This window comes from Neovison vison, chromosome 1, assembly GCF_020171115.1.
Source record: "Neovison vison isolate M4711 chromosome 1, ASM_NN_V1, whole genome shotgun sequence".
In the NCBI taxonomy this organism is placed as follows: domain Eukaryota; kingdom Metazoa; phylum Chordata; class Mammalia; order Carnivora; family Mustelidae; genus Neogale; species Neogale vison.
Window position 1 is genome coordinate 149,782,891 of NC_058091.1, and position 27,652 is coordinate 149,810,542.

At 38.1% G+C, this 27,652-nt stretch overlaps 2 protein-coding genes across 2 annotated transcripts in view; one reads left to right on the plus strand and one right to left on the minus strand.

Annotated features, from left to right (window-relative positions):
• The window catches only part of LOC122914954 (olfactory receptor 2W1-like), a 199,501-nt gene extending 186,918 nt beyond the window's left edge, over nt 1-12,583 (plus strand). Inside the window, 2 exon segments of the mRNA XM_044261307.1 lie at nt 11,546-12,489; nt 12,491-12,583. Coding sequence (XP_044117242.1) covers nt 11,566-12,489; nt 12,491-12,508 — 942 coding nt within the window. The 5' untranslated portion in view covers nt 11,546-11,565 and the 3' untranslated portion in view covers nt 12,509-12,583.
• A 14,043-nt stretch (nt 12,584-26,626) lies between these two features.
• On the minus strand, nt 26,627-27,575 carry LOC122910371 (olfactory receptor 2J3-like). The gene is given in 2 exon segments (XM_044255032.1): nt 26,627-27,557; nt 27,559-27,575. Coding segments are annotated over 2 exon segments (948 nt in total).
• Nucleotides 27,576-27,652: the final 77 nt, after the last annotated feature.

Here is a 27,652-nt window from a genome sequence, read left to right on the forward strand (position 1 = left end):
CGAAACTAACTGTCATAGACACTGAAGCACACGAGTCACTTATCGTGGTCATCAAGACAAAGGCACATTAGAAGTGAATAAAAATACAAATCTTGGGATCCTCAAGTTGTCATTTAGGGCTGTGCAGATTGAATATCTTCTCCTTCACACATAACTGTTTCAACTTGACTATCAGATAACTATTATAGGTTCTTTAAATGATATTTGCTTCAGCCAAATTATTTTCAAATCAAATATGTGCCTTTAATAGTTAAGAGTATCTTAAAGATTAATATAAACTATAGTTCTAGAATTTGAAATGCACATTTAATTGTGCATTTTATTTGTAACATATTCACTAGCTAGAGAAAAACTTCTGAATATACATTTTCTCCCCACCTCACCCCCACCATCCACCTTATAGTTTTCCTTCATATTGGAATAACTTTGGTATCTACTCCATGCCCCCTAGTGAATGACTGGGATTTGGTCCAATTGTCCAACCTTTATATGAACTGACATTTTCTGTGATACTCTGTGGACATCAGTTGGATGCAGGTCAATGGTTTAGAAAATCTTTCTTGAGGATCTGGGTTTTCAGGCAACATTGGGAAATTTTTTTCAATTCTTATTCTGAATTAATGGTTGCTTTTATAAGGTGTCTCTGGGACTAGGACCTATTTGCAGGTTAATTTAAAGTCAGAACAAGTAGTAAGAATCTGTGATAGGTTTCACCCCCTTATGTGAAGTCACATGTTCAAGAAGGAGGAGTCCTGTCCAGAATCAGTTCCCTAACCCACTTGGGGAGCAGCAGAACTCACAGATGCATTGCAGGGAAGACATGAAGGAGGCACAGTTCTGGACAGCAAATGCGTAACTTTCCCACACATTGTGGGATCCTCACTGGTCAAGAAGCGGGATATCAGGGGAACTCTCTCTGGATCACAGTAATGTTAATCTTTAATATGTTTTGGAAAATAATGTGCCTGGCATGGTAGAACAACTTGCGGGAGGGAAAAGGAAAAAAAAAAAACAAAACCCCTAAGACTTATATGGACTAATTCTTCTGGTTTTCTTTTAGAATTCTTAGATTAAAAAATATTGTAAATATCTGTGGAGAAATTCTCCTTCTTATCTCTATTATGAAAGATTAAGTGCATTTTCCACTATAAGAGAAGGAGATGAAACGATTTCTTTTTTTCTTTCTTTTTTTTTTTAAAACTTTATTTTTTCAGTGTTCCAAGATTCATTGTTTATGCATCACACCCAGTGCTCCATGCAATCTGTGCCCTCCTTAATACCCACCACCAGGCTCTTCAAACCCCCCTCCCCTCCCCTCCAAAACCCTGTTTGTTTCTCAGAGTACAGTCTCACTTGGTTCATCTCCTCTCTGATTTCCCTCAATATCCTTCTCCTCTCCTTCTCCCAGTGTTTCACTTACTTGTGGAGCATGAAACTATTTCTTCATTTGTGATTTCAAACATTTTGATCTGGCAGAAATACAAGAGGGAAATGTAAGTTAAATTGCAAATGAAGAACTAAAAGACAATATTTTATTCATGAAGACTGTGGAGCTAGGAAGGAATTACATATTTTTTATTTGTCTGTAAATCTCATGATAACCATGAAAAATTATTTAAAGACTGCATGTGTCAGGTTTTTAATAGGCAGAAGATGGATTTTTTTCCTCTCCTTAATTACTCTGAAGACTATAGTGATGATGGAAATAACTAATCAACTAACAGCATGGCAATGGCTTTCATTTTAAAAGAATTTTTATTTTTGTTTTCATATAATTTTAACCAAAGTCTGTCTTACTCAGAAGTTAGGCACTATTACACACACCAACTTGTCTGTCAAAAAATAAATAACTATTGGGTGTTAGATGCAACTAATGAACAATTGAACAGTACATGAAAAACTAATGGTAGTGCTGAGTGAAATCAGTCAAGCAGAGAGAGTCAATTATCATATGGTTTCACTTATTTGTGGAGCGTAACAAATAGCATGGAGGACATGGGGAGTTAGAGAGGAGAAGGGAGTTGGGGGAAATTGGAAGGGGAGGTGAACCATGAGAGACTATGGACTCTGAAAAACAATCTGAGGGGTTTGAAGTGGCCGGGGGTGGGGGTGGGGGTGGGAGGTTGGGGTACCAGGTGGTGGGTATTATAGGGGGCACGGATTGCATGGAGCACTGGGTGTGGTGAAAAAATAATGAATACTGTTATGCTGAAAATAAAAAAAAGAAGAAGAAGAGTAAAAACAAACAACCAAAAAAGCCCACGTATTAATTATGTATTCATTCCCCTGCTCAGACATTGCATACCTCTAATGGTGTATAATACACTTCAGAGTTATTTTTTTCTTTTTGACTCAAAACAACTACCTTAGCCAGTATATCAGCTGGTCTTCTAAACAGTCCACTTTTGAATCACAGCCATATTTTGAAGTAATTTCTTGTAATGTCCAGGGAACATATTTGAAATGACATTATGAGCATTAAGCATAACTTTTTGTACTATATCTACACAGAAAAAGAGAAAGAAAGAGTCACCAGTTTGACATTTAACTGTTACTTTTCAATCATGGATTTTTGTCTTAGTTATATTTAATAGATGCATTCTGAATGTTACTATGGCTTCAGGTGGTAAGAAGTTATCATTTTATACTCAGTGATAGGAAACTGTGAAGGACTACTGACGATCTATTCAGCTATTACAAATTTAGGCAGTTCTGATGTCCTCATGCATGATTGTCGGAACTCTGCCTGTATCACAGTACTGAACAAGGCTGAGCTTATTATTCTCCAAGCCTCTCTCAAAAAAATTGAAAAATCCAGAATACACCAGCTGTCTCTATACCTTAAAGAACTGGAGAATCAACAACAATTTAAGCCAACTCCACACACAAGAAGGGAAATAATCAAGACTAGAACAGAGACCAATGAGATAGAAACTAGAGATACAGTAGAATGCATCAATGAAACTAGAAGCTGGTTTTTGAAAGAAATACCAGGTGGTGGGTATTATAGAGGGCACGGCTTGCATGGAGCACTGGGTGTGGTGAAAAAATAATGAATACTGTTTTTCTGAAAATAAATAAATTGGAAAAAAAATGCTAACTAACAACTTTAAGTGATTTTTCACCATTATTTATACAGTGACATTTTGTCTTTATTCAAAAATTATGTGTAAGTATAGAGGTTATGGAAGAGGATAGGGGGCATGATATGTACACGGGTAGATGACGCACAGATGCACAGATACATGGTTAGGTAGGTATTGCGGGGAATACTTCAGGCGTCGTGGATTGAGTGGACAGCAACAGACACTAGGCACAGTTTGTTTGTTTGTTTGTTTTCTATTTCAGTATTTTTTTTACATTAAACATTTTTTAAAATTTATTTTCAGCATAACAGTATTCATTATTTTTTCACCACACCCAGTGCTCCATGCAAGCCGTGCCCTCTATGATACCCACCACCTGGTACCCCGACCTCCCACCCCCCGCCCCTTCAAAACCCTCAGATTGTTTTTCAGAGTCCATAGTCTCTCATGGCTAGGCACAGTTTTTAACACTTACGAACAACCATGGGGGGCTGTTAAACAAACTTTTACTTAAAGAATACATGATTATAATTGGTTAGCTTTTTTCATTTTTCAGATTTTTATTTAAATTTCAGTTAGTTAACATACAGTGCAATATTAGTTTCAGAGGTACAATTTAGTGATTCAAAATGTCTCTAAACCACTTGGTGCTCATCACAAGTGCACCCTTTAATCCCCTTCACCTATTTCTCCCAACCCACCCACCTTCCCTCTAGTAACCATCAATTCGTTCTGTAGTTAACAGTGTATTTCCTGGTTTTCCTTTCTTCCCCATGATGCCTCACTGAATCCATCTGTATTGTTTCTTAAATTCTCTATGTGATGAAATCATATGGTATTTGTCTTTCTCTGACTGATTTATTTTGATGAGCAAAATACTACCTAGTTCCATCCATAACATTGCAAATAGCAAGATTCAATTCTTTTTTATGGCTGAATAATATTATATAGGTAAATATGTATATATTTATATATATACATCATATATACATGATATATGTAAACGTATATAATGTAATAGTATATTTGAATATACTGTAATATTCCTTTGTGTATATAGGTATGTGCCATATTTTCATTATCCAATCACCAACTGATGGACATTTGGGCTCTTTCCATGATTAGGCTATTGTTGATCATGGTGCTATTAACATCAAGGTGAATGAATCTCTTCATTAGTATTTCTGTATTCTTTGGGTAAAACATCCTAGTGCAATTGCTGGATCCTAGGGTGACTCTATTTTTAACTTTTTAAAAAAATTATGTTATGTTAGTCACCAAACAGTACATCATTAATTTTTGATGTAGTGTTCCAAGATCATTGTTTATGTATAACACCCAGTGCTCCATGCAATTTGTGCCCTCCTTAACACCCACCACCAGGTTTTTGAGAAACCTCCACACTATTTTTCAGAGTGACTGCACTAGTTTGCATTCCTACCAACAGTGTCAGAGGGTTCCTCTTTCTCCACAGCCTCACCAACACCTGTTGTTTCCTGTGTGTTAATTTTAGACATTCTGACCTGTGTTAGGTGCTATCTCATTGTACTTTTGATTTGTATTTCCCTGATGATAAATGATGATGAGCATCTTTTCCTGAGTTTCTTAGCCATCTGGGTGTCTTCTCTGGTGAAATGTCTATACATGTTTTCTGCCCATTTCCCCCCGCCAGACTCTTTGTGTTTTAGGTGTTGAGTTTTACAAGTTCTTTTTTTTTCTTTTGTTTTATAATTCCTTCATATATTTTGGATCCTAGCCCTTATCAGATATGTCATTTGCAAATATCTTTTCTCATGTTATAGGTTACCTTTTGATTTTGTTCATTATGTCCTTCACCATGCAGAAGCTTTTTATCTTGATGGAGTCTCAGTAGTTTATTTTTTAAAAAATTTTATTTTTTTTAAATTTCTTTTCAGTGTTCCAGAATTCATTGTTTATCCACCACACCCAGTGCTCCATGCAATATGTGCCCTCCATAATACCCACCACCAGACTCACCCAACCTCCCACCTGCCTCCCCTCCAAAACCCTTGATTGTTTTTCAGAGTACACAGTCTTTCATGCTTCGTCTACCCCTCCAATTTCCCCCAATTCCCTTCTCTTCTCCATCTCCCTATGTTCTCTGTGTTATTCCTTATGCTCCACAAATAAGCAAAACCATATGATAATTGGCTCTCTCTGCTTGACTTATTTCACTCAGCATAATCTCTTCCAGTCCTGTCCATGTTACTACAAAAGTTGGGTATTCATCCTTTCTGATGGAGGCATAATACTCCATAGTGTATATGGACCACATCTTCCTTATCCATTCGTCTGTTGAAGGGCATGTTGGTTCTTTCCACAGTTTGGCTACTGTGGCCATTGCTGCTATGAACACTGGGGTACAGATGGCCCTTCTTTTTCAATACATCTGTATCTTTTGGGCAAATACCCAGTAGTGCAATTGCAGGGTCATAGGGAAGCTCTATTTTTAATTTATTAAGGAATCGGCACACTGTTTTCCAAAGTGGCTGCACCAATTTGCATTCCCACCAAGAGTGTAAGAGGGTTCCCCTTTCTCCACATCCTCTCCAACATTTGTTTTTTACTGTCTTGTTAATTTTGGACATTCTAACTGGTGTAAGGTGGTATCTCAATGTGTTTTTTTAAAATTTATTTTTTATTTATTTACAGCATAACAGTATTCATTATTTTTGCACCACACCCAGTGCTCCATGCAAGCCGGGCCCTCTATAATACCCACCACCTGGTACCCCAACTTCCCACCCCCCTGCCACTTCAAACCTCTTAGACTGTTTTTCAGAGTCCATAGTCTCTCATGGTTCACCTCCCCTTCCAATTTACCCAAGTTCCCTACTCCTCTCTAACGCCCCTTGTCCTCCATGCTATTTGTTATGCTCCACAAATAAGTGAAACCATATGATAATTGACTCTCTCTGCTTGACTTATTTCACTCAGCAGAATCTCTTCCAGTCCCGTCCATGTTGCTACAAAAGTTGGGGATTCATCCTTTCTGATGGAGGCATAATACTCCATAGTGAATATGGACCACATCTTCCTTATCCATTCGTCTGTTGAAGGGCATCTTGGTTCTTTCCACAGTTTGGCGACCATGGCCATTGCTGCTATAAACATTGGGGTACAGATGGCCCTTCTTTTCACGACATCTGTATCTTTGGGGTAAATACCCAGGAGTGCGATGGCAGGGTCATAGGGAAGTTCTATTTTTAATTTCTTGAGGAATCTCCACACTGTTCTCCAAATAGGCTGCACCAGTTTGCATTCCCACCAACAGTGTAAGAGGGTTCCCCTTTCTCCACATCCCCTCCAACACATGTTGTTTCCTGTTTTGCTAATTTTGGCCATTCTAACTGGTTTTGACTTGAATCTCCCTGATGGCTAGTGACAATGAACATTTTTTCATGTGTCTGATAGTCATTTGTATGTCTTCTTTGGAGAAGTGTCTGTTCATGTCTTCTGCCCATTTTTGGACATGATTATCTATTTTGTGTATGTTGAATTTGAAGAGTTCTTTATAGATCTTTGATATCAGCCCTTTGTCTATATTGTCATTTGCAAATATCTTTTGCGTTCTGTGGGCTGCCTCTTTGTTTTGTTGACTGTTCCCTTTGCTGTGCAGAAGCTTTTGATCTTGATGAAGTCCCCCAAATTCACTTTATTTTGTTTTCTTTGCCTTTGGAGACATATCTTGAAAGAAGTTGCTGTGGCCGATGTCGAAGAGGTTATTGCCTATGTCCTCCTCTAGGATTCTGATGGATTCCTGCCTCATGTTGAGGTCCTTAATCCACTTTGGGTTTATCTTTGGTGTAAGAGAATGGTCAAGTTTCATTCTTCTACATATAGCTGTTCAATTTTCACAGCACCATTTATTGAAGAGACTGTTCTTTTTTCCACTGGATATTTTTTCCTGCTTTGTCAAAGATTATTTGACCATAGAGTTGAGGGTCCATATCTGGGCTCTCTACTCTGTTCTGCTGGTCTATGTGTCTGATTTTATGCCAGTACCATGCTGTCTTGGTGTTCACAGCTTTGTAGTAAAGCTTGAAATGAGGCAACATGATGCCCCCAGTTTAATTTTTGTTTTTCAACATTTCCTTAGTGATTCGGGGTCTCCTCTGATTCCATACGAATTTTAGGATTGTTTTCTCCAGCTCTTTCAAAAATGCTGGTGGAATTTTGATTGAAATTGCATTGAAAGTTTAAATTGCTCTACAGCAAATATCATCCTCAATTGGAAAAAGCTGACAGGCTTCTCTTTGAGATCAGGAACATGACAAGGATGCCTATTCTCACCACTCCTGTTCAACATGGTATTAGAAGTCCTAGCAACAGCAATAAAACAACAAAGAGAAATAAAAGGTATTCAAATTGGCAATGAAGTCAAACTCTCTCTCTTCGCAGATGACATGATACTTTATAGGGAATACCTAAAAGACTCCACCCCCGAACTACTAGAACTCATTCAGCAGTTCAGCAATGTGGCAGGATAAAAAAATCAATGTACAGAAATCAGTTGCTTTCTTATACACTAACAATGAAAATACAGAAAGGGATATTAGAGAATCAATTCCATTTAGTATAGCAGTAAGAACCACAGGATACCTGGGAATAGACCTAACCAAAGAGGTAAAGGATCTGTACTTGAGGAACTACAGAACACTCATGAAAGAAATTTAAGAAGACTCAAAAAGATGGAAGACCATTCCATGCTCATGGATCGGAAGAATAAACATTGTTAAAATGTCTATACTACCTAGAGCAATCAATAGTTTATTTTGCTTTTGTTTCCCTTTCCAAGGGGACATAGCTAGTAAGAAGATGCTTTGGCTGTTGTCAAAGATGTTGCTGCCTGTGTTTTCCTTCAGGATTTTAATGGTTTCCTGGGTCATAGTTAGGTTTTTGATCCATATTGAATTTATTTTTGTGTCTGGTATAAGAAAGTGGTCCAGTTTCATTCTTTTGCATGTTGCTGTCCAGTTTTCCCAACACCAGTTGTTGAAGACACACTCTTGTTTCCATTGGATATTCTCTCCTGTTTTGTTGGAGATTAATTGACACTATAGTTGTGGGTTATTTCTGGGTTTTCTATTTTGCATTACTAGGTTTACCTGAAAGATAAAAAAAAAAAACACCAATATGAAGGAATACATGCACCCTGGCTTTGATAGCAGCATTATCAGTGATAGCCAAATTCTGGAAACCACCTAAATGCCCATGAACTAGGGAAAGGGTCAAGAAGATGTGGTATATATATTTGCAAAGACATGGATAGAACTAGAGAGTATTATCCTAAGCAAAATAAGTCAGTCAGAGAAAGAAAACTACTATATCATTTTATTCATATGTGAAATTTAAGAAACAAAAAAACAAATGAACACGATGGAAAAAAACCAGAGAGGCAAACAAAGAAACAGACTTACTTATTTATTTACATGTAAGGTATTATTTGTTTCAGGGATACAGGTCTATGAATCGTCAGTCATACACAATTCACAACACTCACCATAGCACATACCCTCCCCGATATCCATAGCCCAGCCACCCTATCCCCTCTCCCCCTCTCCAGCAACCCTCAATTTGTTTCTTGAGATTGGGAGTCTCTTGTGGTTTGTTTCCCTTTCCAGTCCCATATTGTTTCATTTTTCCTTCCCTTCCCACCACCCCCACCCTGATTCTCAAATTCCTCACATCAGAGAGATCATATGATAATTGTCTTTCTCTGATTGACTTAGTTCATTTAGCATAATATCCTCTAGTTCATCCACATTGTTGCAAATGGCAAGATTTCCGTTTTCAAGGCTGCATAGTACTCCACTATATATATGTATATATATATAGATAGATCTATATATGCATATATATATAGTACTCCACTATATATATATATATATATATATATGTATGTATATGTGTGTGTGTATATATATATTCCCCCACATTTTATTTATCCATTTATCTGTTGGTGGACATCTAGGCTCTTTCCATAGTTTGGCTATTATGGACATTGCTGCTATAAACATTTGGGTGCACCTGCCCCTTCAGATCACTACATTTGTATCTTTGGGTAAATACCAAGTAGTGTGATTGCTGGGTCATAGGGTAGCTCTATTTTCAACTTTTTGAGGAGCCTCCATAGTGCTTTCTAGAGTGGCTGCACCAGCTTGCATTCCCACCAACAGTAAAGGAGGGTTCCCCTTTTTCTGCATCCTCACCAACACCTGTCATTTCCTGACTAATTTTAGCCATTTTGACTGGTGTGAGGTGGTATCTCACTGTGGTTTTGATTTGTAAGGAAACAGACTCTTAACTAGAAAGAACACACTGATGGTTACCAGAAGGGAAATGGGAAGGGGGATGGGTTGAATCGTTGATGGGGATTAAGGAGGGCACTTTTAAAAAATTTTTTAAATTTATTTTCAGTGTAACAGTATTCATTATTTTTGCACCACACCCAATGCTCCATGCAATCCGTGCCCTCTATAATACCCACCACCTGGTTCCCCCAACCTCCCACCCATGCCACTTCAAACCCCTCAGATTTTTTTTCAGAGTCCATAGTCTCTCATGGTTCACCTCCTCTTCCAATTTCCCCCAACTCCCTTCTCCTCTCTAACTCCCCATGTCCTCCATAGTATTTGTTATGCTCCACAAATAAGTGAAACCATATGATAATTGACTCTCTCTGCTTGACTTATTTCACTCAGCAGAATCTCTTCCAGTACCGTCCATGTTGCTACAAAAGTTGGGTATTCGTCCTTTCTGATGGAGGCATAATACTCCATAGTGTATATGGACCACATCTTCCTTATCCATTCGTCCACTGAAGAGCATCTTGGTTCTTTCCACAGTTTGGCGACCGTGGCCATTGCTGCTATGAACATTGGGGTACAGATGGCCCTTCTTTTCATTACGTCTGTGTCTTTGGGGTAAATACCCATAAGCAATTGCAGGGTCATAGGGAAGTTCTATTTTTAATTTCTTGAGGAATCTCCACACTGTTCTCCACAGAGGCTGCACCAGTTTGCATTCCCACCAACAGTGTAAGAGGGTTCCCCTTTCTCCACATCAAGGAGGGCACTTTTTTTTTTTTCAATTTATTTATTTTCAGAAAAACAGTATTCATTATTTTTTCACCACACCCAGTAAGGAGGGCACTTTTGATGAGCACTGGGTGTTGTATGGAAGATTAAATCACTAAATCCTATACCTGAAACTAATATTACACTCTATTTTAACTAACTGATTTTTTTTCACTATGAAATATTTTTTAAAAAGAGGGAAAGGAAGAGTGAATTGGGGTAAATCAGAAGGGGAGACAGCACGAGAGACTGTGGACTCTGAGAAACTTACAGGGTTTTGGAGGGGAGAGGGGGGATAGGTGAGCCTAGTAGTGGGTATTAAGGAGGGCATGTATTTTATGGAGGACTGGGTGTGGTGCATAAACAATGAATCTTGGAACATGAAAAAACAAATTAAGATGTTAAAAAAAAAAAAGTTGAAGTGAAAAAAAAGTGAGAGGAGGGGCGCCTGGGTGGCTCAGTGGGTTGAGCCGCTGCCTTCGGCTCAGGTCAGGATCTCAGGGTCCTGGGATCGAGTCCCGCATCGGGTTCTCTGCTCGGCAGGGAGCCTGCTTCCTCCTCTCTCTCTCTGCCTGCCTCTCTGCCTACTCGTGATCTCTGTCTGTCAAATAAATAAATAAAATCTTAAAAAAAAAAAAGGTGAGAGGATAGTTAAAATGTAATTTGCATTCAAGCTTACCAGTTTGGGTGATAAGTTAGGTACCAGAATTAGGAAGATAGGGGGTATAGCTCAGGGGTAGAGCATTTGACTGCAGAATTAGGAAGATAAATTTGCTAAATTTATTAAATTTAATTGAATTTATTTAATTTAAAATTTATTAAATTTTAGGGAGATAAAGGTGCTTAAAGATAAATGCTAAATCTCCTACATAAGAAACTGGGACATCAACAGTGCTACTCACTAAGATGTGAGAAAAGAGGAACACTCTTTTCTTGCTCTGACATTTGCAAAATAATTACATTTTATAGGTGAATTTGCTGATCAACTAAAAGAGTGTGTTCACTATATCAAGCCAGGAAGATTTGTACAGGATCAAAGGGTCACATCACTTTAGAACCAGATCTATTCCAAACTTCCAAACTTAAATGTGAGAAATTTCAGAGCTTGAGTTTAAGAGTAACCTTGCCAAGCTCACATAGATAAAAATATATGAAGTATCACTATAAAAGGATCTACAAAAAAGACCAGATTACTTGACTCTAATGTTTACTGTATTTACCCATTATTTTAAAGTATTAACATATATTATTTCCCTTTTAAAATTCTTTATTTATATAGATTGTATTGGCGAATTTTTCCTGCTCCTCTTCCTCTTCCTCCCCATCCTCCTTCACCTACTTCTGCTCTTCTCTTTCTAGGACTTGGTCACCGAGGGACTATGGACCAAAACAATTACACTTCTCTACACAGTTTTGTTCTGCTTGGTTTCTCTGACCATCCCAAACTGGAGATGGTCCTATCAGGAGTTGTGACTATCTTCTACTTCATTACATGGGTGGGTAACACAGCCATCATCCTTGCATCTCTGCTGGATCCCCATCTTCAAACTCCAATGTATTTTTTCCTTAGGAATTTATCTTTCCTGGATCTGTGCTTCACAACTAGCATCGTTCCTCAAATGCTGGTTAACTTGTGGGGACCTCACAAGACCATCAGCTATGTGGGCTGTGTCACTCAACTCTATGTTTATATGTGGTTGGGGTCCTCTGAGTGTCTCCTCCTCGCTGTTATGTCCTATGATCGTTTCATAGCTATCTGTAAGCCCTTGCATTACTTGGTAATCATGAATCCACATTTCTGTCTCAAGATGGTAATCACAGTCTGGAGCATTAGTTTGGCCAACTCTGTAGTCTTATGTACACTCACCCTGAATTTACCTCGATGTGGAAACAATCTTCTGGATCATTTCTTGTGTGAGTTGCCAGCTATGGTCAAAATAGCTTGTATAGACACCACAACAGTTGAAATGTCTGTTTTTGCTTTAGGCATTGTCATTGTCCTTACACCCCTCAGCCTTATTCTTATATCCTATGGCTACATTGCCAAAGCTGTGCTCACAATAAAGTCAAAAGCAAGCCAACAGAAAGCAATTAATACCTGTGGATCTCATCTCACTGTTGTGTCCATCTTCTATGGAACTATTATCTACATGTACTTACAGCCAGGTAACAGTGCCTCCCAAGACCAGGGCAAGTTCCTCACCCTTTTTTACACAATCATCACTCCAAGTCTCAACCCTCTTGTTTATACCCTGCGGAATAAGGACATGAAGAATGCACTGAGGAAACTCGTGAGAGTTGACCATGAATCTACAAAATTGAAGAGGAACCAGATTCATGGCAAAATATTGCCCTGGATAAGGCAATGAAATATATTTTCTAATTGTCTTTATTTTTTTTTTCCATTGAAGTGTAATTGACACAGAGTGTTACAGTAGTTTCAGGTGCACGCTATAATGATTCAACAATTCTGTACATTTATCAGTGTTCAACATGATAAGGGTACTCTATATCCCCTTTATCTGTATCACCCATCAATGAACTTCCTCCTCTGTGGCAAGGACTTGTTTGTTCTCCATGTCTACTTTTTTGTTTGTCTCTTTTTTTGTTTGTTCATTTGTTTTGTTTCCTAAATTCCACATATGAGTAAACTCATATGGTATTTGTCTTTACTGTCTGACTTAGATCACTTAGCATTGTTCCTTCTAGATACATCCATGTTGTTGCCAATGGCAAGGTTTTGTTCTTTTTATGGCTAAGTACTTTTCCACTGTGTGTATGCATACACTGTTTTCTTTATCTATTTACGTATGAGTAGTAACCGGGTTGTTTCCTTATTATGCCTATTATAAGTAAGGCTGTAATAAATATAAGGGTTCATATGGTTTCACTTACTTGTGGAGCATAAGGAATAATGTGGGGACATTAGGAGGAGGAAAGGAAAAGTGAATTGGGGAAAATCAGAGGGCGAGATGAAGCATGAGAGACTGTGGACTCTAAGTAACAAGCTGAGGATTTTGGAGGAAAGGGGGTAGGAGGATGGGTGAACCTGATGGTGGATATTAAGTAGGGCATGTATTGCATGGAGCACTGGGTGTGGTGCATAAACAATGAATCTTGGAACACTGAAAAAATAAAATTAAATGAAAAATAAAAACAAAGAAATAAAAGTTAGTGTTTTGTTTTTGTTTTGTTTTGTTTTTGCTTCTTTGATTTCTTTGGGTAACTCAGCAGTGGAATTACTGAATCATATGGTAATTATATATTTAATCTTTTAAGGAATCTCCATACTCTTTTCCATAGTGGTGCACCACTATGTATCTCAACCAATAGTGCAAAAAATAGTAGTTTTTTTGACATCAGCCATAGATACATTTTTCTAAATATATTTTCTCTGACAAGGGAAACAAAGTAAAAATTAAACTATTAGGACTACACCAAAATAAAAATGTTTTGCACAGCAAGGAAACCATCCACAAAACAAAACTCAATCTACACAATGGGAAAGATGTTTTCAAATGATATACCCAATAAGGGGCTCATATCCAAAGATGTAGTGAACTTGTACAACTCAACAACAACAAAAAAAACCCCAAAAATCCAATTTTAAAAATGGGCTAAGGATCTCAATAGACATTTTTCCAAAGAAGATACAGATGGTCAATGAGTACATGAAAGGATGCTCACAGTCACTAATCATCAGGGAAATGCAAATTAAAAGACCAATAAGATACCACTTTTCACCTGTCAGAATGGCTAAAATCAAAAACAGAAGTAACAGGTGTTGGCAAGGATGTGGAGGAAAAGAAATCCCTCTGCACTATTGGTGTGAATCTGTCTTTATTTTCTACTGAAGCAACCAATTGTGAGACCACCAACACAACTAATAGAAAAGTTCCTGTATATGAACATTCTGTGGATGCAACAATACTGTAACCATCTTACTTAGCTCTATTATGACTCTCATCATTAGCATACCTTCAGAGAAAAATCTCACTATTATTTTGTAATTTTGTTTGTACTATTACACAAAGAGGATGTAAACATAAACCTGAATACATTTAATTCATTCTAAAGACCCACAGAAACTGTTTTGATGACCTAGTTTTTTATTTTCTGTGCTAATGCTTTGATCTTCAGAAATATAGACTTGAGTGAATTGATACATATACAGTATGGATTGCATATTAAGTAATAATATACAAATCATGATCTTTTATATTAAATCTCTTGTGATGCCATACAAACTTTTATCAACATCTTGAGTAAATGTCCTTTGTTATTTAAGTTATTTCTTCATTAATGTGATACAAGGAAGTGAGAAGACACAAATTAGAGGGATTAAAATGTGATCAGATCATCTTACTCATTATGTATTCATTCATGAAACATTTATTCCATGACTGTCTCAACCTCATTGGAAAAAAAACCGTATGATTCCTTTGATATTAGTTAGGATTTGGCTTTGATCTGTCTATAGATCTTAGAATTTTATTTATTTATTTATTTATATATATATTTTTTGGCTGTGGAAGCATATATATTTTTATTTTTTTAAATTTCTTTTCAGTGTAACAGTATTCATTGTTTTTGCAAGAATTTATGGAAATATTGAGAAATGTAGATTTGTACATTTTTATGTAGTGTAATTTCTTAAAATGAATAAATGTTTTCATTTCCATTTATCATGCCATAATACCAAGTTTTTTATGGGGAAATTTGATGACTTTTGACTTAAACTTTGACATTTTCTGTGATGGGATACCTCTCTAAAAAACCCATTACTTAATAATTGTAATTAGTCAGACATAAAATACTGTCTCCTCTGTGGACTCTGAGAAACAAACTGAGTGTTTTGGAGGGGAAGGGAGTTGGGGGTTGGGAGAGGCTGGTGGTAGGTATTAAGGAGGGCACATATTGCATGGAGCACTGGTTGTAGTGCATAAACAATGAGTCTTGGAACACTGAAAACATAAATAAAATTTAAAAAAATTGTCTCCTCTGTCACTTCATAATTCTTGAGACATGAAGAGGGTGAGTCACTGGATAATTTTTACTTTCCCACTCAGAACGACACAGAAATGCCTCACATAATATGTATTGAATGTGATGTAGAGTATTGCAAGTGTTCTTTCATCCAAACAATACCTCCTTCACAGTTGCCTTAAACAGGAAGAGGTAGAACATCTGAACAGACAAATAACCAGGAAGGAAATTGAAGCAGTAATCAAAACCTCCCAAAAGAACAAGAGTCTAAGCAAGATGGGAGAATTCTACCAAACATTTAAAGAAGAAATAATGCCTTTTCTATTGAAGATATTTCAAAAAATAGAAATAGGAAGAAATCTTCCAAACTCATCTTATGAGGCCAGCATTACCCAGATCCCAAACTAGGCAGAGACCATATCACAAAGAAGAATTACAGACCAGTATCCCCGAGGAACATGGATGCCAAGATACTCAACAATGTCCTAGCCAATAGGATCCAACAGTACCTTAAAAGAATTATTAACCATGACCAGGTGGGATTTATACCTGGATGCAAGGGGGATTCAACTTTCACAAGTCAATCAACCTGATAGAGCACATTAATAAAAGAAGAGGCAGGAATCACATGATCATCTCAATTGACTCAGAGAAAGTGTTTGAAAAATACAACATCCTTTCCTGATCAAAACTCTTCAGAGTGTAGAGATAGAGGGAACATTCCTGAATATCATAAAAGCCATCTATGAAAAGCCCACATGAATATCATTCTTAATGGGGAAAAGCTACAAGCCTTTCCCTTAAGTGGAGGAACATGACAGCGATGCCCACTCTCACCACTATCGTTCAGTATAATACTAGAAGTGCTAACCTTAGCAATCAGCCAATAGCAAGAAATAAAAGGCATTCAAATTGGCAAAGAAGAAGTCAAACTCTCTCTCTTGGCAGATGACTTTATGTGGAAAACCCAAAAGACTCCACCCCCCAATTACCAGAACTCATACAGCAATTCAGCAATGTGGCAGGATACAAAATCAATGGACAGAGTCAGTGGCATTTCTGTACCCTAACAACGTAACTGTAGGAAGAGAAATTAAGGAATCCGTTCCATTTACAGTAATACCAAGAACCAGGAGATACCTAGGAATAAACCTAACCAACGTGGTAAAAAATCTATACTCTAGAAACTACAGAACACTTATGAAAGAAATTGTAGAAGACACAAAGAGATGGAAAACAATTCCATACTCACAGTTTGGAAGAATAAAGATTGTGAAAATGTCTATGCTGCCTAGAGCAATCTACACTTTCAAATGCCATCCCTATCAAAATACCAATGGCATTTTTCAAAGTGCTGGAACAAACAATCGTAAAATTTGTATGGAATGAGAAAAGACCCTGAATCACCAAGGTAATGTTGAAAAAGAAAAAGCTGGGGGTCACGTTGCCTGATTTCGAGCTTTACTACAAAGCTGTGATCCCCAAGACAGCATGGTACTGGCACAAAAGCACACACATAAACCAATGGAACAGAATAGACTAGGAATGGGCCCTCATCTCCATGGACAACTAATCTTTGACAAATCAAGAAAAAATATCCAATGGAAAAGAGCAGTCTCTTCAATAAATGATGACAGAAAACTGGACAGCCACATGCAGAAGAATGAAACTTGACCATTCTCTTACACCATACACAAAGATAAACTCACAATTCATGAAAGATCTCAATGTGAGACAGGATTCCATCAAAATCCTAGAGGAGAACATAGGCAGTTACCACTTGGACATTAGACCACAGCAACTTCTTTCAAGACACGGTCGCCAAACTGTGGAAAGAACCAAGATGCCCTTCAATGGATGAATGGATAAAGAAGATGTGGTCCATATACACTATGGAGTATTATGCCTCCATCAGAAAGGATGAATACCCAACTTTTATAGCAACATGGACGGGACTGTAAGAGATTCTGCTGAGTGAAATAAGTCAAGCAGAGAGAGTCAATTATCATATGGTTTCACTTATTTGTGGAGCATAACAAATAGCATGGAAGACATGGGGAGATAGGAGAAGGGAGTTGGGGTAAATTGGAAGGGGAGGTGAACCATGAGAGACTATGGACTCTGAAAAACAATCTGAGGATTTTGAAGGGGCGGGGGGGTCAGGGTACCAGGTGGTGGGTATCATAGAGGGCATGGATTGCATGGAGCACTGGGTGTGGTGAAAAAATAATGATACTGTTATGCTGAAAATAAATAAATTAAAAAAAAAGACATGTCTCCAAAGACAAAGGAAACAAAAGCAAGAAGGAACTTTTCAGACTTCATCAAGACAAAAATATTCTGTACAGCAAAGGAAACAATCAACAAAACTAAGAGGCAACTCATGGAATGGGAGAAGATATTTATAGATGACATTGCAGACAAGGATTTGATATCCAAGATCTGTAAAGTACTTCTCAAACGAACACTCAAAAATAAAGAATCCAGTCAAGAAATTGGAAGGGGAGGTGAACCATGAGAGACTATGGACTCTGAAAAACAACTTGAGGGTTTTGAAGGGGCGGGGGGTGGGGTGGGGGGTTGGGGGAGCCAGGTGGTGGATATTAGGGAGGGCACATATTGCATGGAGCACTGGGTGTGGTGCAAAAACAATGAATACTGTTATGCTGAAAAGAAAAAAAAAATGGGCAAAAGATATGAGCAGAAAATTCTCCAGAGAAGACATAGAAATAACTAATAGACACATGAAACATTGTTCTACATTACTAGTCATCAGGGAAATAGAAATCAAAACCACGTTGAGATACCACCTTACACCAGTTAGAATGGCAAAACTTAACAAGGCAGGAAACAACAGATGTTGACAAGGGTGTGGAGAAAGTGGAACCCTCTTACACTGTTAGTGGAATGCAACCTGGTGCAGCCATTCTGGAAAACAGTATGGAAGTTCCTCAAGATGTTAAGAACAGAGCTTCCCTACAACTCAGCGATTGTACTACTAGGTATTTACCCCAAAGATACATGCACCCCATAGCTCATAGCAGCAATGTCCACAATAGCCAAACTATGGAAAGAACCTAGATGTCCATCAACATATGAATGGATAAAGAAGATGTGATATATGGTGGAATACTATGTAGCCATCTGAAAAATAAAATATAAAAGAAAAGGAATCTTGCCATTTGTAATGATGTGGATGGAAATAGAGGGTATTATGCTAAGCAAAATAAGTCAATCAGAGAAAGACAATTATCATATCTGATATGAGGAGTTTGAGAGGCAGGGAAGGGGGTCATGGGTGTTAGGGAGGGAAAAGATGAAACAAGATGGGACCGGGGACTCTTTTTAAAAAAAATTAAATTTAAATTTAAAAAAATTGTATTTTTTTATTAACATATAATGTATTATTAGCCCCAGGATGTTTTTCAACATTCCTTTGGCTATTTGGGGGTCTTTTCTTGTGCTATATCAATTTTAGAATTGTTTTTTCTAGCTATGTGAAAGGTGATGATGATATTTTGATAGGGATTGCTTTGAATGTGTAGGTTGCTTTGAGTAGCAAAGGAAATAGTCAACAAAACTAAAAGGTAGCTTATGGAATAGGAGAAAATATTTGCAAATGTCTTATCAGGTAAAAGGCTATGGAGGAGGCAAGATGGCAGAAGTATAGGGGACCTCATTTCATCTGGTCCCTTGAATTTAGTTAGATAACTATAAATTATTCTGAACAGCCATGAATTCAACCTGAGATGTAAGAAAAGAATACCCGCAGTGCTACAAGAAGAAAAGCAATCACTTTTTGCCAGGTAGAAGGTGCAGAGAAGTGATTCTGAGGGGATATATCAGAAGATAAACAGCGGTGGAAGGGAGTCTCAGTAAGCACCGCTACTGGAAAGCGATAGAGCCCTGGAAGGCAAAATTGGAACACTTAGAAATCTGCTCCAGTGAAAGCTATCCCTGCTTGAAAGGTGCTCAAATGGTGAAACAGGGCAGAATTATAGCTGGGACAGTGTGATTTTAGGATCCCCAGACTCACAGAAATAATGGGGGTGCCTGAGCTGGTAGAGTTCCCAAGCATTGGAGCAGGAAAACTTGTTATGGTCAGTGAGCCCAGGAGGGGGCTCTCAGCTTGGTTCACCATAAACCATGAGCTGTGGCCCAATCAGGTGACCACTCTCCATGTGGGAACCCTGCAAAGGACAGGAATGTGGGGACCCTCCGCTTCCCCTGAGAGGGGTGAAGCAGGTGCACATACAACCTTCGGATACCTCTCAGTGTGTCCTACAAAAGCCAGGAATGCAGCAACCTTCCCCCAGGAGGGTTGGAGAGGGCACAGTTTTGGGCAACTGCTCTCCATGCCAGGGCCCTAAAACATGCAGAAGCCCAGGACCCTCTGCCTTCCCCTAGGAGGATAGGTGTGGGTGTTCACTGCAGGAATCTGAAGAGTTTAGCACACACAAAAGTGAAGACTTTTTTTTTTTTAATCCCTGAGGGTTTACTGAAGAGAGGGGACCTCGATCTTTTGGCTTGGGGGAGGGAGATTGAGGTGTGGCCTTTTTTTTTTTTTTTTGGATCCTCTAAGGAAAGGTGGAAAGCCTTCAGGGAACAAGAGTCACACAGAGCAACCAAAAATTGTTTACACTGAGACTGGGCCCCCTTGCGAGGGGCGGTGCAACTCCACCCAGGCAGACACCTGAGAATCAGCACAGCAGACCCCTTCCCCAGAAGAACAACTGGAAGAACAGGTGAACAGCAAGTTGACCGACCACACAGGACTGTAAAACTCCAGGGTTACAGGGAAATAGTATCTAGAATTCAAGGTTTTTTCTCATTATTCATTTATATTTCAGTTTAAAAATTTCCATTTCTTTTTTCCCTTTTCAAGTAGTTTCTTATTTTATCAGCTCTTTATTATTTTTTCTGCCCCACCCTCCTTGAGACATCCCCTGTTTTTTTTTTAAATTTAAATTAAATTAGCCAAGGTATAAGCTCTTTATTTTTAGTCTTTTTTCAACTAACATCTTTTACATTTACATTTTATAGATATATTCTTCTTGTTTGGCTTCCTTTGACTCTATTCAATTTTATTTTTGTACATATGTAACTTTTGCTTTCTTTACAATTTTGGGATTTAGTGTCTTCTAAAACACAGACCAAAAATACACTCAGCGCCAAGTGGATCACCCTGTTTTGTCCATCCTGTGAGATTATACTCTCTCTTCCCCTTGCCCCCCCCTTTTTATTTCCCTTTATCCTTTTTCGTCTTTTCTTTTCTAGTTTCTGACCTCTTTGACTTGTCTAGTGTGCATTTTGCTTGGTTTGTGGTTGATATTTTTGATAGTACTCACTCATTCATCCACTCTTCTCTGGAAAAAATGACTAGAAGGAGGAATTCACAACAAAGGAAAGAACAAGAGGTAATAATCTCTGCCAAAGATCTAATCTATATTAATATAAGTAAAATTTCAGAGCTGGAATTCAGGATAACAATTATAAACTTACTAGCTGGGCTTGAAAAAGCATAAAAGACACTGGAGAATCTCTTAGTGCAAGAATGAGATCTAATAAGGCCAAATTTAAAATGTTCTACCTGAGATGCAGGTTAAATTGGATGCTCTAAAGGCTAGGCTAAATGAGGCAGAGTAAGTGACACAGAACACAAGTTGACAAGAAAGAAGCTGAGGAAAAGAGACAAAAGCAACTTATGGACCATGAGGAGAGACTTTGAGAGATCATTGATGCCATGAAATGAAACAATATCAGAATTATTGGGGTCCTAGAGGTAGAGGAAAGAAAGAGAGGGAAAGAAGGTATATTTGAACAAATCGTAGCTGAGTATGTCCCTAATCTAGGAAAGAAAACAGGCATTCATGTCCAAGAGGTAGAGAGGACCCCTCCCCAAATCAATAAAAATAGATCAACACCCTGATGTATAGTCATGAAGCTTGCAAATTTCAGAGTTAAAGAGAAAATCCTGAGCAGCCTAAGACAAAAACTCCCTAACATACATGAGCAAGAACATTAGACGGGTATTAGGCTTATGCACAGAGGCCTGACAAGCCAGGATGTGCTGGCATGATATGTTCATGACACTAAATGAGAAAAAAATGTAGCCAAGAATACTTTATTTATCAAGGCTGTGATTCTGAATGAAGGATAGATAAGGACCTTGCAGGACAGACAAAAACTGAAAATATGTGACCACCGAGCCAGACCTACAAAAAATATTAAGGGGGATTCTGTAAGTGAAGAGAGACCCCAAGAGAAATATAGAGCAGAAATGAGCAGAAACAACCTACAGAAACAGGGACACTTTAATGGCATTAAATTCATCTTTCAATAGTTACTCTGAATGGAAATGGGCCAAATACTCCAGTCAAAAGACATAGGGTATCAGATTGGCTAAAAAGCAAGATACATCCATATTCTTTCTACAGGAGACTCACTTTACACCTAAAGATATATCCAGACTGAAATTGAGGTGGTGGAGAACAATTATCAGGCAAATGGGCCTCAAAAGAGAGCTGGGGGAGCAATGCTCATATCAGACAAATTAGATTTTAAATCAAAGACTGTAGTAAGTGATGAAGAGGGATGCTATATCATACTTAAAGTGCCTACCCAACAAGAAGATCTAATAATTATAACTATGCTCCTAGTTTGGGAGCATCCAACTATATCAAATGATTAATAACCAAAATGAAGAAATACATTGATAATAATACATTAATAACAGGAGACTTCAACACTCACTCACAGCAATGTATGGGTCATCTAAGCAGAAGATCAACAAAGAAACAAGGTTTTTAATGACACACTGGACCAGATGGACTTCATCTCTTATATACAGAGCATTCCATCCTAAAGCAACAAAATACACATTCTTCTCTAGTGCACATGGAACATTCTCTGGAATAGATCACGTACTGTGTCACAAATCAGGTTTCAACCAATACCAAAAGATCAAGATTATGCCTATGTATTTTCAGACCACAATACTTTGAAACTTGAATTGAATCATAAGAGGAAATTTGGAAGGAACTCACACTTGGAGGTTAAAGAGCATCCTACTAAAGAATGAATGGGTAAACCAGGAAATTAAAAAAGAATAAAAAAATTCATGGAAACAAATGAAAATGAAAACACAACTGTGCAAAACCATTGGAATCCAGCAAAGGCATTCCTAAGAGGGAAGTACATTGCAATACAATCCCTCAAAAAATAAGAAAAATCACAAGTACACAAGCTAATCTTACACCTAAAGGAGCTGGAGAAAGAACAGCAAATAAAGCCTAAGCAATAGGAGTGAGGAAATAAAGGAGCAGAAATAAACGAAATAGAAACCAAAGGAACAGTAGAAGAGATCAACGAAGATATGAGCTGGTTTGTCTCCGCATCTGATTTCTCCCCCTTCGTTTCTCCCTTCCTTCTCCTAAAGTCCTCCATGCTATTCCTTATGTTCACAAGTAAGTGAAATATAATAATTGACTTTCTCTGCCTGACTTATTTCACTCAGCATAATCTCCAGTCCTGACCATGTTGATACAAAAGTTGGGTATTCATCCTTTCTGATAGAGGCATAATATTCCATTGTATATATGGACCATATCTTCTTTATCCATTTTTCTGTTGAAGAGTATCTCAGCTCTTTTCACAGTTTGGCTGTTGTGGACACGGCTGCTATGAACATTGGGGTGCATATAGCTCTTCTTTTCACTACATCTGTATCTTTGGGGTAAATACCCAGTAGTGCAATTGCTGTGTCATAGGATAGCTTTATTTTTAATTTCTTGAGGAACCTCCACACTGTTTTTCAAAGTAGTTGCACCAACTTGCATTCCCACCAACAGTGTAAGAGGGCTCCCCTTTCTCCACATCCTCTCCCACACTTGTTGTTTACTGTCTTGTTAATTTTGGCTATTCTAACAGGTGTAAGGTAGTATCTCAATGTGGTTTTGATTATTGTTGCAAAGTTATAATTGGAATAGGATGGCTATGAATTTGAAATTTTTATTATTTATTATTTTTATTTATTTTTAAATTTAATTTTTTCAGTGTTCCAAGACTCATTGTTTATGCACCACACACAGTGCTCCATGCAATACATGCCCTCCCTTAATACCCACCACCATGCTGACCCAAGCCCCCACCCCCTTCCCTTCCAAAACCCTCAGTTTGTTTCTCGGTGTCCACAGTTTCACATGGTTTGTCTCCCCTACCCTGATTCTCCCCAACTGACTTTTCCTTTTCTTCTCCTAATATCCTCCATGTTATTCCTTATACTCCACAAGTAAGTGAAACCACACAATAATTGATTTTCTGTGCTTGACTTATTTCACTCAGCATAATCTCCTTCAGACCCAGCCATGTTGATACAAAAGTTGGGTATTCATCCTTTCTGAGTTTATTATTTTTTAAATCACTTGTCATAGCATAACCAGTGACCTTCAGCCACATATTTGTCAAACAGATACACGACATGTGACCTGAAGCCAACAGAAGAACAGAGAATGAGTGAACCTGCTGGAAGCCAGAGCTGGTTTCTGTGATGATCTGGATGACATATCTGTGCTAGTAATCCCGTACTGCCGAGACACAACAGGGAGAAATAACTGGGCATGTGAATAGGGACTATTCTGACAGGAGCAAGTATAAGTTGAAGTGGGAAAGGACTGAAAGACACCTGTCTGGCTGAGTGGGAGAGATTTCCTGGGGCCCAGCAGCAGCTGGGGTGTCAGTGTATTTGGGCATGGCTGGCAGCTGGGAGAAGGCCAGCTCCACTGCTTGCTCTTCAGTAAGGTTGTCTGTGGCCCAGATCCATGTGTGCTGTGTAAATGCCAATTTACCGAAAGTTGGTTAGAAGTTGAGAGTGGGCAGTGGGAGGATTCTAGGGATTCTAGTCTACCTTGGGTGTTAGTGACTCTAAAAGGGAGCTTCAGGGCTAAAAATCTGTTGTTAAAACCCTGGTTTTGTCCCATGCAAGTCTAGCCTAGGCAAGTCATCTATCTTCTTCCCTGAAGTATCTTCATCTACAAAGAGAGAAAAAAATATACTTACTGTCATGCCTGTGATCAAATTGTATAAGGTGCACATAAGTGGTTTGAAAAGTACAAAACAATAATATCTGTGTTGTTGGAAAAGCTTTGGTAACTGATCTTTCTTTTAGATCACAAATTAAATGGAACAGCATCCTAATGCAGCTAGAAATCAACATCACATATGCCACAATTTTGGCATTCCAAAAACAAGAGTCTACACATGTACAAGAGTATATGTTTTGGAAGCACAAAAACAAAAAAGAATGGGAATCTTAAACTTTCTTTTTTTTTTTTTTTTTTAAAGTTAGATGGTGAGAGACTACAGTACTACATAAGGTGTCTCAAACAGCAAGATTTCCATAGTGCAAGGTGATTTGAAGAACCAAAATATGTTGCTTGTTTTTTAAAGTGTTTTTTTTTTTCTGTGATGGTTCACTCTATGTGGTCCCAGTTATTTACTAAAAGTTCTCTTACATGCATGATTCTTTGTTTCTTGGACAGTAGAATAGGGCAACTGAATCTGCACTGTATTGTTTATGTCTACCTGGACATAAAGAAAAAATCACAGATACACAAAGGAGAAGAGAAAAGTCAACAGTGTCAGTGTAGTTTCAGTCACACAGGAAATGGAGGGGACATTTGGGGATGTGTTTTTCATCTTAATAATTTTGGAAATGGGGATTTGAATAATCATATATAAGCTTTAAAGGCCTCAAAAACTACAACTGATTCTCTGATTACCACACAAAGCTCAGGTTGCCAAATATTTTACATTATAGAATTGTTCTTCACCTGCTATTTCACTCTACCTATATACAGATGCCAGTTAAGTGTTATTTGGATACCGCACATATTTTAGACGGAGATGGTTGGCAATAATATAGGCAATGAAACTACTACTTTTATTTAAAACAAACATTTCTTTATTTAGAAAATATGTAAGTTGGTTTTCATTATGTACTTACTGACCTCAAACATTCAAATTAGATCAAGCTTAAGAAGAAAAAATGTAATATTTCCCATGCAGCTTTTATCACAAAATTATTCTGATATATTTTTAGGTAATTCTTTCAAACACTGATTGGTTTCATGCACTCATTTTCAGGGCCCAGAACTCTGTCTGCTTCATGTATTTTTGCTCCTCAGTCTATGCAGGTACCCCAAGACTTACTTCTTTTTTTAAAGATTTTATTTATTTATTTGAGAGACAGAGAGCATGCACACAAGTGAGGGGAGGAGCAGAGGGAGAGAGAGGAGGGAGAATCTCAAACAGAGATTCCCCACCGAAGGCAGAGCCTGATGGGGCTCCATCTCAGGACCCTGAGATCATGAACTGAGCCGAAACCAAGAGTCACACACTCAACTGACTGAGCCACCAGGTAGCCCACCAAGCACTTACTTTTTTAAAAAAATTCTAATTAAATTTTATTACTTGCTTTTGAATATCACAATGTATAATACAGAATTCTATTTATGTACAGTAAAATTATTGTAGCATATTTATATATTTTAAATGATGTTTAAAAAGTCTAACAAATATGACTATATGATTTTAGTTTCAGAGTTTTTTTATTACCTTTTTCTCAATATCTTTTTATTTAATTTTTTAAAAATTTATTTTCAGCTTAACAGTATTGATTGTTTTGCACCACACCTTTTTTATACTGTGCTCCATGCAAGCATGCAGTGCTCCATGCAAGGTACTTTTAATGATACCTGGCCTATAATGACTTTTAGATTATTGGCCATATCTCAGACCTGTCTAAGTGATTTCTGCCTTTTATATACTTTCCACTGCCTCAAGAAAGAGAAAAATACAAGATAGTTTTTTTTTAAAGATACTTATGTTTGTTTATTATTTCAGGGACTTTCTTTCTATAATTTGTTCAATTTATTTTCTTACTATTGATAATGGGGTCTTAAAGAATACAGACCAAAATTCCCCTCTATATGAACTACTATTCAAAAAGGACTAACAGTGTGGCAGGAAAGATTTAAGGTATTTAACTACATCTTTAGCTAAACCAAAAATGGAAAATATTTAATGGCAAATTCTGCCTTGAAAGTGAGAAATTAAAAACCACAGTCTAGGTTTTTAAAATTAAGTATATCATCTTCCTATTGGAATTTCATTACTTACTGTTCAAGTAAGAAAAGGATACCTTTGTTTTATTTATTGTGGCACTAAAAATATGTAATATTGATATTTAATCTTGATTTTACATAGCCGTTTTCTCTGTTGAAGTGTAATTGGTATGTGGGCAAGCTGTTTAATTCATATTTGTGGGCAAGAGCTCTGTGGCCTTACAAAACACATGCTCCACTGGTGCAGACACAGTGAGTAAGCAGGAGACTGGCTGATGGAAGGAGGCATATGAGCCCCCTGCGGAAGAGGGGCTCCACTGTCTCGTGAAGATCATGAGGTCATGGGCCTCTCCCAACCCAGTAGTTTCCTTACTGCCCCTCTTACATCTTTGTTTCTCAGAGTATAGATTAGAGGGTTGAGGCTAGGCGTGACTACAGTATAAAAGAGGGCAATGAACTTGCCTTGATCTTGAGACTTTCCTGATGGTGGCTGCAGATATATGCAGATGACGGGAATGAAAAAGAGGGACACAACCATAAGATGGGCTCCACATGTTCTAAAAGCTCTCTGAAGTCCGGCGGTTGACTGCATCCGCAGCACAGCCCGGGCAATGGCACTATATGAGCTAAGAATGAGGATGAGTGGTGTGAGAACAAAAATGGAGCTCGTGATCAGGAGGGTCAGTTCATTCTCATGGGTATCAGCACATGATAATCGCAGCAGTGCTGGAACTTCACAGAAGAAATGGTCCACTTGGCGATGTCCACATAAGGGTACCCAGAAGGTAAAGGAAGAATGAAGTGCTGAGTCGGTAAAGCCACTGACCCAGGAAGCCGCAGCCAACAGGTGGCAGGAACGTGGATTCATGAGGACAGCATAATGCAAGGGTCTACAGACAGCTGCATAACGGTCATAGGACATCACCACCAGGAGGACACACTCTGTGGTTCCCAGTGCAAGGACAAAGTAAAGTTGAATCATGCAACCGGTGTAAGAGATGGTCTTTTCTGGGCCCCAGAGGTTGACCAGCAACTGAGGGATGGAGCTGGTGGTGTAGCAGAGATCCAGAAAAGAGAGGTTTGAGAGGAAGAAGTACATGGGCGTGTGGAGATGAGCGTCCAGGTACGACAAGATAATGATAAACAGGTTGCCCACCAATGTCATTAAGTAGAAGATCAAGATGACCACAAAGAGAGCTACCTCCAGATGAGGCCAGTTGGAAAAACCCAGTAGAACAAAGTAGCCTTCAGAACTTGTGTTTTTTCCCATCATTATTCATTTCTTATTACCTGAGGAAAGAAATACATACATTCCAAAAAAGTAAAGTAATGCTCCAAGAATCACAGGGACATGTGA